Source organism: Podarcis melisellensis (genome assembly GCF_964234715.1).
Source record: "Podarcis melisellensis genome assembly, chromosome: 16".
Taxonomy (NCBI): domain Eukaryota; kingdom Metazoa; phylum Chordata; class Lepidosauria; order Squamata; family Lacertidae; genus Podarcis; species Podarcis melisellensis.
In genome coordinates, this window is record NC_138533.1 from 38,039,280 (window position 1) to 38,052,296 (window position 13,017).

At 39.0% G+C, this 13,017-nt stretch overlaps 1 protein-coding gene across 7 annotated transcripts in view; it reads left to right on the top strand.

Annotated features, from left to right (window-relative positions):
* MPHOSPH9 (M-phase phosphoprotein 9) overlaps window positions 1-13,017 on the top strand; it is a 40,920-nt gene that overhangs the window by 13,137 nt on the left and 14,766 nt on the right. For all 7 annotated transcript variants that reach the window (XM_081893260.1, XM_081893257.1, XM_081893255.1 and 4 more), the window contains 8 exons: window positions 291-808; window positions 3,877-4,000; window positions 4,608-4,701; window positions 5,615-5,718; window positions 9,008-9,130; window positions 9,515-9,957; window positions 12,143-12,298; window positions 12,825-12,912. In XM_081893260.1, the coding sequence (XP_081749386.1) occupies window positions 291-808; window positions 3,877-4,000; window positions 4,608-4,701; window positions 5,615-5,718; window positions 9,008-9,130; window positions 9,515-9,957; window positions 12,143-12,298; window positions 12,825-12,912 (1,650 nt within the window). The remainder of the gene's footprint in view (window positions 1-290; window positions 809-3,876; window positions 4,001-4,607; window positions 4,702-5,614; window positions 5,719-9,007; window positions 9,131-9,514; window positions 9,958-12,142; window positions 12,299-12,824; window positions 12,913-13,017) is intronic.

A 13,017-nucleotide genomic window follows, 5' to 3' on the forward strand; every position in this document is an offset into this window, starting at 1 on the left:
AGGTTTCCTTGTTTCATTTAAAGTTGTATGGGATGGACTCTCCCACTCTCCATTTGTTTCTTGTACTTACCTTTAATATAGTCTTAACCAAGCAACACTGAATGTGCACACGCATGTGTTTTAATGGCAAAAGTGGAACAACTCAGGGTGTTCATTTGTATCCCATAACACATTTCTGCATGTTACGTCTGTAGCTTGGTCTTGTGGAAGTTAAGGTTAAAATAACCCTTGTGTGCAATTTCCACAATGATTTCCAATTTTTATTTTAAATCACATATTTTTATTTGTAGCGCATACAGAATGAAATCAAACACTTGATGAAGCTGCAAAGCCAGAATGTGTGTTCGTGCAAGAAACAAACATCTCAGGTCAAATTTGTGAACAGTTCCTCTTCATTAGAAAGTCAAATGGGGTTGCAGTCTGAAACCTTTGAAGAAAATGAGCTCTTTACCAGTCATCTCAAAACCAGTGATCATGAGAGTCATCTGGAAGCCTCGGCCATGCCTCCGGAGTGCCTCACGAATAGTGTTTCAATAAGCAGTGGCTATGGCACATGTTCTGCCGCAGAACTGAGTCCTAGCAAATATAAAGACATTCAGGCGTGCATGGAAGACCCAGAGGAGATTACCAAAGGAAAGGAAGGTACCTCACCAGTGCCGGAAGGTCTAGTTACAGCCAGTATTCAGAACACAAGAGAATATACACAAACAGGTGTAGAACATTGTCCATCACTGAAAAAAGATGATCAAGGTTTTTCTGATGAATTTGAGCATAAGATCGGCGAAGGTCATTGTGAAAAAACAAACTGGTAAGTGGCCAATCTTGGAGTCATTAGGTTTATATTTAGAGTTGGTAAGGTTTTAGTATGTCTACTCTGCTTTTAACACAGGCAGTAGTGTTTGGAAAGGTAGTTTCACTACTTGCCTACTATGCCACTCAGCATGCAATTGAGTTTGCTTACGTTAAAATCTATGATACATTCCTCGCGTTTGTGATACCTGATATACTATCACTGATGTAATGAGGGTGTCTATATTTAAAAATCTTGCTTATTCCCAGGGAAATTTTCAGGCTGCTGCTGCTGCTGCTGCTGCTGCTGCTGCTTCTTCTTCTTCTTCTTCTTCTTCTTCTTCTTCTTCTTCTATTATTATTATTATTATTATTATTATTTTGTTAAGTAGGCAGAAATGTTCCTGGCACTTCACATTCCTGGTAGGTGTGTGGTACGAGGTGTTAAAATAACAGGAAGCTTCTTTTTGTTGAGTGAGACCACTGATCTACCTAGGTTAACAGCGTCTATTCTACACTGATTGGCAATGTGTCTCCAGGGTTTCAGACGGGTCTTTACCAGCCTTACCTGGAGGTGCCAAAGACTGAACCCAGGCCTTTCTGCAGGCAAAACATGTACTCTGCTACTGAGCTACAGTCTCTCCCCATTTATTTTATTTCATAAAATTTATACACCACTTGATTACAAAAACCTCAAAATGGTTTACAAAAAGTTAAAACAATAAAACAATAAAATCAAGAAAAAAATAAACAGTACATTAAAATATTAAAACATATTTAAATCACCTCAACTTTCTGGATCTGAATGTTTTCAGCAGGATCTGAATGTTTTCAGCAGGAAGCGTACAGTAAAGACTGTATCCCTGCTTGATATCAATAGGTAGGGAGTTCCAAAGTGGTGTTGCTGCCACACAAAATGATTGAGTTCTTACAAATGTGAAATAGTATAGCTTGCTTCAGTCTATCACTTTCTTCAAACAGTTTCATCCTCTAAAGCTTTAGAAGTAGCCCAAGACTGGATTGTGGAGGTTTAAAGAAGAAAGGAACTTACTTTTATGTACACCCTGAAGTCTGAGAGGACCTGGCTGAAAAGCAGCTGCTTCAGCTGTAAACTATATAGCAAAGAGAGCATGTTCTGGGTATGCTTAGCCCTCAGAATTCTTGAGATGAAATATACATTCTGTTGTGAATGAACTGAAATGTGACAATTACATGCTGTCAACCAGTTAGTTTAGTATATGCAGTCTGATGACTTTTTTTTAATGGACAGAATGCCATTATGCCTTCACCTGCACATCATTTCCAAGGAAACAGTGATGGGGACATGTGATTGTTCATTAATTCTATGAAAAAGAAAGAAATTACTAAGCTGACTCAAGGGTCATTATTCTTTATTCATATTTTTTTCTATGGCACTTGAGAAAACATCAATTACATATATACTTGCTTCATTTTAAGCTCTGCTGGTACAGATAAGCTAACTGCTGAATGTGGCAGCCTAGCCTTTTGATGCTAAAAAGTGGGTATGTGCTCCTAGGATTTGAACGTTCCGCTTGCTAGACCCATTGGATAACTGCCTGATGTGACTGAAAGTCCAAATAGGAGGGAAGCGTAAGCTGCAATCTCTAAACATGTTTAAAATGGGCTCTATATGATGTGGTCTTTTAAATACTAGAACTCCAGGTCCTCCAATGAAACTGATTCTCGGTAGGCTCAAGACAGGCGAAAGAAAGTGCTGCTTTGCACAGGGTATTATTAATCTTTAGAAATTTGCAGTGGCAAGATGTGGCGATGGCCACTAGCTGCAAATAGCGTTTTAAAGAAGATTAGGCCAATTCCTGGAGGATAGTTGTACAGTATCAGTGGCAATTTAGTCATCATAGATTAAAAAACGAGTCAGTGTTGGAGGGCAGTAGGGCACTGTGAGGGGAGGGGCGATTGCCCTCCTGGTCTTTTTATGGCCCTTCTCCAAGGCATCTGACTGGCCATTGTTAGAACGTCATCCTTGTCTATATAGTCTTAACCTTCAAGCCTTCTCTTCTATGCTTAAGAAATAGGAATATTCAGTGGCCTCATTCACACATCCTGATAAACCATAGCTAACTGTTTATTGTGAATGCACTGGCCCTGACCTCATAGCTCCTCTCTGCTCACACTGGAAGGAAACAAAGCATGATGCCTTGCTCTCAACAACAAAAATTCTGTAACTGATGTTTGCTCTTGGCTTTGTTAGTTGGAAGAAGACATACTCATTGGTTTGAACATAACACTAAGCAAGGAGGAGACAAGCAGCTTCAACAATCTAATCTTTCAGACACAGACTTCAGACCTTTTCATTTCCCTAATTCTTTTCTGGATGAGTCTCCTGATTATCTTCTAGTGTTGTGCCATTATTTTATCTGGATTGTTTTTGATTTATATTTTATATTTATATTTGGTTTTCTTCACACTGATATTTATAGCATGGTGAAGTTTCTAAAACACATACACTTGTGTCTGTCTGTTTGTGTGTGTGCATGTCTTCACTATGATGCTTAGAGTTTGGGATGCAATTAGTGGGACTTCTGATATTTTTCTACTGATCAGCAGATCTCCCTTGTGACATACTGCTTTTGCTCCCTTTAGTTGGGATTGCTACATGGCATGGAAGACTATTTTTATTCAAAAAACAAAAATCCAAAGGCTCCCTTGGTTAAGGTGGAGCTAGTCATTTGTACTTTGGATCTGACCATTGTTTTCTTGAGTCTTTTTACTCATATTCTGCAAGTTCTGTAAGTGTTTCAGTATGGTTAGTTTTTTACAGTTGCCCAGAAATTTGAGCTACTGCAGGGTTTGAGTTGCATCATCTCTTCATTTTGGTACAGATCTTATTTTAAATAAATTACAGGATGTCCTGTTGTAGACTCCAGGGAACAATTGCTTTCTTGCGAATATTATTTGTTGAAAACCATTCGGGGTGGGGGAGTTTGTCCAGTCTCCCCTGCACAAGGCCTTAGTACCTTACAGGCTGTAGCATGAAATAGATCTAAAATAAATGTTGCTGGGGCAAACATGTTTCTTTCTCTTTTTCTATTTCCCTTATTGTAGTAAATCTTTAACATCATGGGCTCAAAAGTTAAAGCAAAACCAGCTGAAAAGAACAAATGTGGAGGAAGGGGATATGCATTCTGTGCAAGTAAAAGAGCACTCACAGACTGTAACATTGGAGAATGTAAGTGGACCACCATTCCACCTAAACTCCTTCATTGGAATAGTAAATGTATATAGGATTGAGCTACATTTTCTTTCTGGGATCCAAAGAGCTACTTTTAGATGTGGACAAGTATATGTGCACATGCCCAACAGTAACCCGCTTTCATCAGTTTTTGAACAGCATTGAGGTTCCTCTCCTCACCTGTTCCTTATTTCAAACTGGTTTTGAAATCCCCACCACTTTCATGTGACGAATTACAGTTCACCTGAGCTTCTCTGTAACAAATACAATAGGATTTAATATAATATATGCTCTTAGTGAACATAAGAAGAGTCTCCTGGATCAGGCCAGTGGTCCATCCAGTCTAGCATTCTATTCTCAAGCATGGCTAGCCCTCTCCTCCATGAATTTGTCTAATCCTTGTTTAAAGCCATCACTGCCTCCTGGGAGTGAGGTCATAGACCTCAGTGAGAACTTTGGTTAAATGGCTATAGACAATCGCTTGTAAAATATTTTTTCAATATTTTGTACTTGATGCTGACTTTTTCTTTTTACTTGATATAATTTATGTAATTTTTTTATTTGTCTATAAATCATTGTGTCCCCCCCTTTTGTGGAATTGTAGACTAATCCTACTGCAGCTGCTCCATCATCATCTTACACTTTTTACCTCAATGAACAAAACGGAAGCCAAATGTCTTTCAGTTCTGGTACTTCAGGTATAGTTAATTGCTTTCTATTTTGCTTTTGTTGTTACTATTTCAAAATTGCAACTAGATGTAAATTGTGTTGTGACCGATTTTGTGTCTGTTTCTCCTTATTTTTGGTGACTCTGTATGTTGCAGTTTGGTAAGATTAAGAACATAGTCCCAAAAATAAATCCTATACCAGGGGTTGTCAAACCTGCTAGGTGGGCGGAAAGGGGTTCTGCAGCACAAGCCGAATCCTCCTTCCATCGAGTACCGGTGGGCGGTGAGGAAATTTTACCATAAAGAAAGATGCATTAGTGGACAGTAGGTATAAAAGGGTTGACTACCCCTGCCCTATACAGTCAGCTTGTAACTTGTGCATGTACACCTTCTAACTAGTAAAACTGGCAAACGACTTTATTTTGCCCCAAGCACAATAAGCTTGGGAGATTAGGATCAGAGAAAAAACAAGAAGAATGCCAATTGTTTTTAAAATGTAATCCTTTTGTTATAGTATTTATGCCCCATTTTCATAGCAAACGGCTTTGATGTTGCTTCTCATGTTGCAAATGTGAGTGAAAAGTGCAAGGAGGCCAACTGTTTTTTTATTCAGATTCAATGAACTAGTGTTGCTGTTTAAATCAGGATAAGGAAGGACTGATTTAGATGGAGATCATGTTAAAATATGGTTAAGGACAAATATTCTCATTACATCCTCAGCACTAGTTTCCCCAGAGTTCTCTGCAATATTAATACATTATCTTTAGCATTATTTCATGTCAAACCCTATTACTGCTAAAGCTCTGAAGCATAACATTTCAGACATGAGTTTTTCATAATGTTGCAAATTTGCACCCATAATGTGAAAATCAAAAAAAGTAATGTCAGGCTTCACAGCTCTTTTCTATACAGAAGTAAACTTTGATATATTTCTCCATTTCAGGATTGACATACTGGAAACTAGATGAGAAGGAAACGTACCATACTTTGCCTGAGAACTTCAGAAATGAATTTAGTGCATTTGCAACAAAGATGTCCTCGGACCAGGTATCTTTTGTGTAGTGTTTGCTTTGGTAGTTTAATGCATGTTAGAATGTTTTCCCCCGTTCAGTGACTGTTGCTGTTGGGATCGGTTGGCAGGCATTTGCCACACAGCCAGTTTATTTAGGGGAGCTGAGAAACAGGCCCCTTTTCTCTCTCCTCTTGCTTCAAGGATCTAGGGCATTTGAGAAAGTGGACTGTTGTTCAAGTTGTTGTGGATGGGTGGGTTTGAATTACCTGCTGCAGGGTTAAGGATTGTTTTCAGTAAGAGACATTTGACTCAGGCCCAAAGGCAGGATAAATACGAAAGACTAGGGCCCTGTGGGACTTGACATCTTTCTGCAGGGCCTGCAAGACAGAGCTGTTCCACCAGGCCTTTGGCCAAGGCACAATCTGACCCCCTCCTTTGGTAATCCTCACAGAACTCTAGCCCAATGGTTGCCATTAATTCGATTTTGAATTGATTTTAAAATGAATTGATTTTAGAATGCTGTGTTACTTTTATTGTTGTTAGCCGCTCTGAGCCCGACTTCGGCTGGGGAGGGCGGGATATAAATAAAATATTATTATTAAAAAGCAAATGGCTATGGGTCATAATTGGGTTCATTAGCTGTTGATATTTTCTTGGACAGCCTTAATGAACCTGTCTGTTTCTAGCAGTTAACGCAGGAACAGTTTTTGTGTGCTTTCTTAGCCACCTCCTGAAACTTTTATTTAGTGTTCGTAACTGATAGGTTCTGATAAATGTGACTAATCATTTTATTATTTTTTTACTCAGAACTTCCATAGGAGTTGGAAAATAAAAATGGATATACTTGTGTAGAGTGACTAGGGAGGTGAATGAAGGGGAATGAGGGAGGAGAACTATCCATGTGGCAACTCAGGAGTGTTGGAAAAGGTGGCAGGGAGCCAATACAGGACAGGAGAAGGCGAGACATGGCCTTAGCAAAAAGGTTTCAAGACCTTCAGGGCTCACTTAAAATGAATATATTGTCTCCAGTAGCTCTTGTGCTAAGCTTCTAATTGTAATTCTTTGCTATAAGTTGGCTGTTGACTGGAATGGATGGTTTCTGAAGTTCTGTTTCATGAGACTTTGATGCACCTTTCTTAAAAACTAAGCAAATCTATAATAAAAAGAGGCAGGAAACATGAAAGAAAATGCTTTCAGTTAATTGAATTCTGGCTACAGCAGATAATAATAGCTGACCTTTAAAAAATTCTGAAGGCCTTGTCATTTCTGTGATTTACAGTATTATTATGTTTACCTAGATGGATAAATTTCAGTGCTAAGAAAAGAGTCATGATTTCTCTTTTCCCCTTTTCGGCCAATCATGCCTTGGAACAATTGTTTTCACTTAGCAGTTTGCTTCTGTCATTCTAATCCTGCATATATGGAAAAGGAATAAATAAAATAAATAGCAGGTGTAGGGTGGCTGGTCCATATCAGGGTGGGGGTGGAGAGTATTACATCATTTCTATACCCCCGAGCTCTTACTCCAGATCAGTCTCCCCTTTGCCTCCCATTTACTTCAAGAATTGTATGAATGGCTTTTTAAATTACATGATCAGTGCCTCCTCTAGTTTGGCCCTTTTTAAAGTTATGCTTGCCTCTTCTTGATTTACCATCACTCCTTGTTTTTAAAAAGAAACTATACCACAAGTACTTGAGTTGCTGAGCTCTGCTTTCCTTTTGAGCAGAATTTGCTGCACTATCAACTAAAAGCATTATGTACTTGTCTTTTTTTTTAAAAAAACAACCCAGATAAAAGAGAAGAAAACTGCTTTTGCTAAAACTGAATGAAATTGGCCTTATCCAGGGATCCTTGACATTTACATATGCTCTGGTTGCCATATATTGTTCCATGCCTATAGCTAGAAATTTTGTGGTGGATTGGGCTGGAGGAATGTGAATGTACCCAGGAGTGGGGCACTGTAAGTCAATACAAAACAAGAGAAACCTGATTGTAGGGAGCCCTTATGTTGTTCTATTGATTGATTGATTGATTACAGCAATCCAAGCAAATCAAAGTATCCTTGAACTTACTGTCCAGAACACTAGGAGGCAGAAGCAGCTTTGTGTCTTACTAAGAATCAAGGTAGACTTCTGCTTTTTCGTACATCTCCATAAATGAAAGGGCTACAGCAGAAGTAGCTAACGTTGTGCCCTTCAGTTGTTGTTGGGATTCCTAGCTCCAGCTCCAGGCAACATGGCCTAATTGTCAGGGATGATGGGAGCTGTAGTCCAGCAATATCCAGAAGGTGTTATGTGAGCTACTCCTAGGCTATAGGTTTGTTCCCTTTATTTATTTATTAAAGTTGACAGTTCCAGGAAAGGTCTTAGAAAATTTCCAAGATTTTATTCAAGTATTTTTTTTAAATTGCTCACTGATGTGCTTGCTACCCTGGGCACCTTCAGTGGGAAAGACAGAATATAAACTGAAATAATAATAATAGTAATAATAATAATAATAATAATAATAATAATAATAATAATAATATCATTAATTTACAACAGCCCGCCCCTTTTTTGGCTATGTTCTCATAGAATTACTGTGGGCACATACTTTCCCATTTCCCTAAAGTAGGAGGAGCCTACTCATGGCCCTAAAGGTAAGTCATAATCAGAAATAAATAATGGTTTACCTTGAACAAGCAGCATGCTAGGGCCAACACCTCAATTGTGCCTACTTTGTGTCTCCTTTTATTGCATGAGAAAACAAACTATGAAGTGACTAGCTTAGCATTGTGTACGATCCCTTATTCTTGGTTTGTTAGGAAACTAACTCAAGTGAGCTTTCACACATAACAGTAAGCCAGGCCCTCTGCGGCTTGTTTCCACTCTTTGAAAGGGGAGGAGTAAAGCAGGCGCAATTGAGCAGCAGGCACTAGTATGCTGCTTGTTCATAGTAAACCAAGATTTATTTCAGACTTTGATTTAGCATCATATGTATCTAGAGCTGTTGGTATGAATGGGCAGGCACATAAAATAGCTGTGTGTGTGTGTTTGGGTTTGTAACTGATTGTTCTTAAATGTTTTTAATGTAAGTTGCTTTGAGTCACTTTGTGAGAAAAGCACATGACAAATATAACAACAATAACAACAACAAATTATTAATAATTATTATATTAATAATATAACAATAATACTTTAGACCACACATTGGAACTTGAATTGGCACTACTGCGTTCACTTCCCCGTCCCCCAAATGTTTAAGTTCACTTTGGCATCTTTGCATTAAATATGATGGGTGTTTGGCATAATTGTAAACAAATCTTAATTACTTTTTTTTTTTAGTTGTCTTCTGGTGATGAGATGAAGCCATCATCCTTAAAGGAAATTTATCATAAGAAACAAAGGGAATGTAAACAGTTTGTAGACTGGAACCTTTCCCCCTCACAATCAACTCACCCTCCTGAGGTAATTTCTTGTATTTCAGTGCCGCCTGTGCTATTGATCACAAAATCAGATGGTTCTTTGTTCCTTATTAAATCAGGAACATGCAACAATGGGGGGGGGGGCGTTGTCAATAATTTCACCTTCCACACTTAACAAAACATGGCAAAAAATGAGCAGCTTAACTTTCAAGCAGAAGCTGCAAGCTTAAATGCAGTTCACAGATTTAAGTAACTTAACATTGTTCTCTCCCGAGCTATGCACATACTATTATGAAATTACAGCTGTAACTTATCTTTTAAAAATTTCAAAAGCTTCCTGTTTTTTATATCAAAATGAAAGCTGCTTCACCAGATGGTTGACCACAGATATTTTTCAATTCTAATCACTGTGATCTTTGTTTCCCAGATCCTGACCCTCGACCCAACATTGCACATGAAACCTGGCCATCAGAATCCAGGACCGCCTCCGCCCTCCTTCTACGGGACACATGACAGGGTTATGTTTTCTCCAGACTCTATGGCAGATCCTCCTTTTTTCATGCATTCAGACTCCGATTCATTGTCTCACATAAGCACAGTAACATCACCTCTGTCTCCTGGGTCTCCAAAATACACTCTGAGTGCAACAGCTTTGCACAGTGACCCCTGGAATACTTGCATGTTCCAGAATGAAACTAATGCCAGCAGTTCTTGTCGTCCAAGCAATGAGTTCTTAAACACTGAAGAGGATGACAACTTGACACTAACGCCATCTTCAGCTGCCCTTTCCCAGCCTCCATCTGCCAGTAATAGTTTGCCGGAATACAATATTTCAGTGACATGCATGGAAGATCCTGTGGTTTTCTCCAAGTAAGGCTGATGTCAGTAAGAATGTTGACTTTTAAATAAGCATTGCAATATTCAGTACAGTGGTACCTTGGGTTACATACGCTTCAGGTTACATATGCTTCAGGTTACAGACTCTGCTTACCCAGGAATAGTACCTCGGGTTAATAACTTTGCTTCAGGATGAGAACAGAAATCGTACTCCGGCGGTGCAGCAGCAGCAGGAGGCTCCATTAGCTAAAGTGGTGCTTCAGGTTAAGAACAGTTTCAGGTTAAGAACGGACCTCCGGAACGAATTAAGTACTTAACCTGAGGTACCACTGTAATTTGAAACTTCTGCTTAATTTCCTTTCCTGAAGCCTTCCGTTGAGTTAAATGAAAATACTAAGCATTATTACAGGCCTGAAAGCAGTCACTTCTGGCTGCCTGTGATGAGTTTGAATTGTAGTCAGGTGACCAGGCCACAAAACCTGGCAAAATTTTCTTTAGAGACCAAATATTTTAGTAAACATTGGGGGGGGGGCTAGAAAGCATGTAGCTTATCTATTTTTCTACATTTATATTCAACTGTTCTTCCATCATGGAACCCCAAGTGGCATACTTGGGGTTCACAGGAGGTCTCATGAAGTCTTTCTGCAAAGTGCTAAAGTCTTATGTGCCTTCAGACCGCACCCGGTAACTTATTCTAAATTTATTTGCAAGGCTTGAGTTTCAGTTTTGTGGAAAGTGGCTAACTTGGATTCAGGCTGGATTATGTCATTTGAGGAGATCTTAGACTAAGGACCAGACTAGACATGATGCCAACAGACCTTCCTGTGTAGAACACAGGGAAACGTGGGCAAAGGGAGCTGAGCTGTGTCCCTTCTGGATACTTGGAACTTAGCTGGGGAGTTAAACTGGGAGGAGGTGGGTTAGCACTCTTCATCTGTGCCACCTTTTTGCTCTAAACACCACTCACTCCCCTATCTCTACTTTAAACATTATTGGGCAGACCTGGATTTAAATGAACAAGTCTTCTGCTATCATGCCTGTTTTAACCAATTAAAAAAGCACACCTACCACCCTGCAGGCAAGCTACACCTTAAAAATATATGTAAGAATGGCTCAGAATGTTCATAATCAAAAGCAGCCTAGGGAACTGCAATTTTAAGTGGAAATTGGAGGTGCATTGCCTTTTCCTCAATGGCTGTCATTCCTCAGAACCCTCACAAGGTATTTTTCCCAATAGTGATTTTCAGATTGCAGTTTTTTCTTAAGTAGCAACCTCCCCGGGCTGTCTTTCAGATTTATCTTTTTATTAGAATATATTTTGCCCCGATTCGCCAAATGTTTGCAGCAAGGGAAGCCCAGTTGAAGTGTCTTTTGCTTACAGACTACAATAAAACTTCAAAATACTTTGTATTGTACTTCAAAGAAGGAAATGCATTTGCTTCAATTGAAAGCTTTGCTACTTAGCAGAAAAAGCAGTATCTGTGCAATTGGAAATACAGGCTGTTCTTTTTAATCCCAGGTTAAATCTCCAGCATTTTTAGATAGAGCTGGATGAAAGCCCTGGCTAAAATCCTGGAGAGCCGCTTGCAGACAGTGTAGAGAATACTGAACTAGATGCACCAGTTGGTCTGACATCTTCCTATGACTTGGCAGATTTGCTTTTTATCTAGCAGGACTAATTATGTGGTTCTTATGCATAGGAAAAGGAAAGAAATAAACTCTTGATTTGTGACTACCATTATTACATGAAAAATCTGAGAACCAGAGACTAGAAACTGAAGCATTTGGTTTCGCTTTATATTGTCATTGGATTGCACAGATATTCCAGCCGTGGTACTTAATTTGGAGAGATAGTTCAGAATGTCTGAGCTTGAATGAGACTCTGGCTTGTTTGCCTTGAACAGTAGAGCGTCCCACATCTTCTGCTATATCAAGATGCTTTTTAACTTCTCTCTTTCAAAAAAGGCTTGCCATGTACCATGGGGACACTACTGTTCAAGAAACACCCATCAAAGCTTCTGTATTCAGAACTAGTTGTACACATGCCCTGTTATACAAGTGCTTTGGTGGGGAAAATCACTTGGCATCTGTTTGTGGAGGCATATTTCAGTAGCTGTAGTTCACCATCTGTGGAAAACACGTGCCAGGATGGTCATTTTCTGTCTCTAAAAAATAGTGTTGCAAATGCATTATGACATATTTTTAATCTTAAAAACAGGATTAGGCAGAATTTGAGAGAAAAACATGCCCGGCATATTGCTGATCTACGAGCTTATTATGATTCAGAAATTCAAAGCTTAAAACAGCAGCTGGAGGAAAGCCATAAACCTCATTCAGAAGACTTTGAGAAGATCAATCAAAATCTTACTGACAGGTAATAGAGCTGCTTGGAACAATGTGCATATTTCTCAGCCCCCCCCCCTGTGTGTGTCTATCTCTCTGTCTCCGTCTCCTTTCAAAATTGTTGTTTCCTGGAGCAACTCTTTCTGTATATTGCTTCCTTCACTTTTAAGATCTAGGGCACAGATATTGATGGCTACATGAAAATACATAATGTGGAATCTTTGAGATGCCCGTTAATTAGGGGTGAGTTTTAGACAGAGAAAAGAGATATATGCTGTTATTCACATACAGAATTCCTCTAGCACGAATCTTCAAGATAACTTGTTTATACTGCTTAGCTGGAAGTGGAACTATTTCTTCAATGTTTGTTGTACATGCCACTTTTGGAAAGAAGACTATTGTAGCCTTAGAAACTAGCTATACAGTGCCTGGGTTAAAATCATTTTCAAATGCAGTTTTGGTCACAGTCTTATAGCCTAGTTAGGTAACTCAGCTAAAAATACTGAAAAATCTTGTTTTCATTTCTATCATTTTCATGGCTTTATTTTCATTTTTAGATGTGACCACTTACAGGCAGCATTGGATAAAGCTAATAATCGCATGAGAGCCCTTGAAGATAAAAATAGCAGTCTGGAAACAGAAGTGGTAAGTGCATGTCATGAGTCAAATTGAGCTCAGTTATATAGAAAGATTACCAAGTGAGACGATACAAGTCTGATCTGTCAGCCCTCTGAGCTGTATGTTTTTATG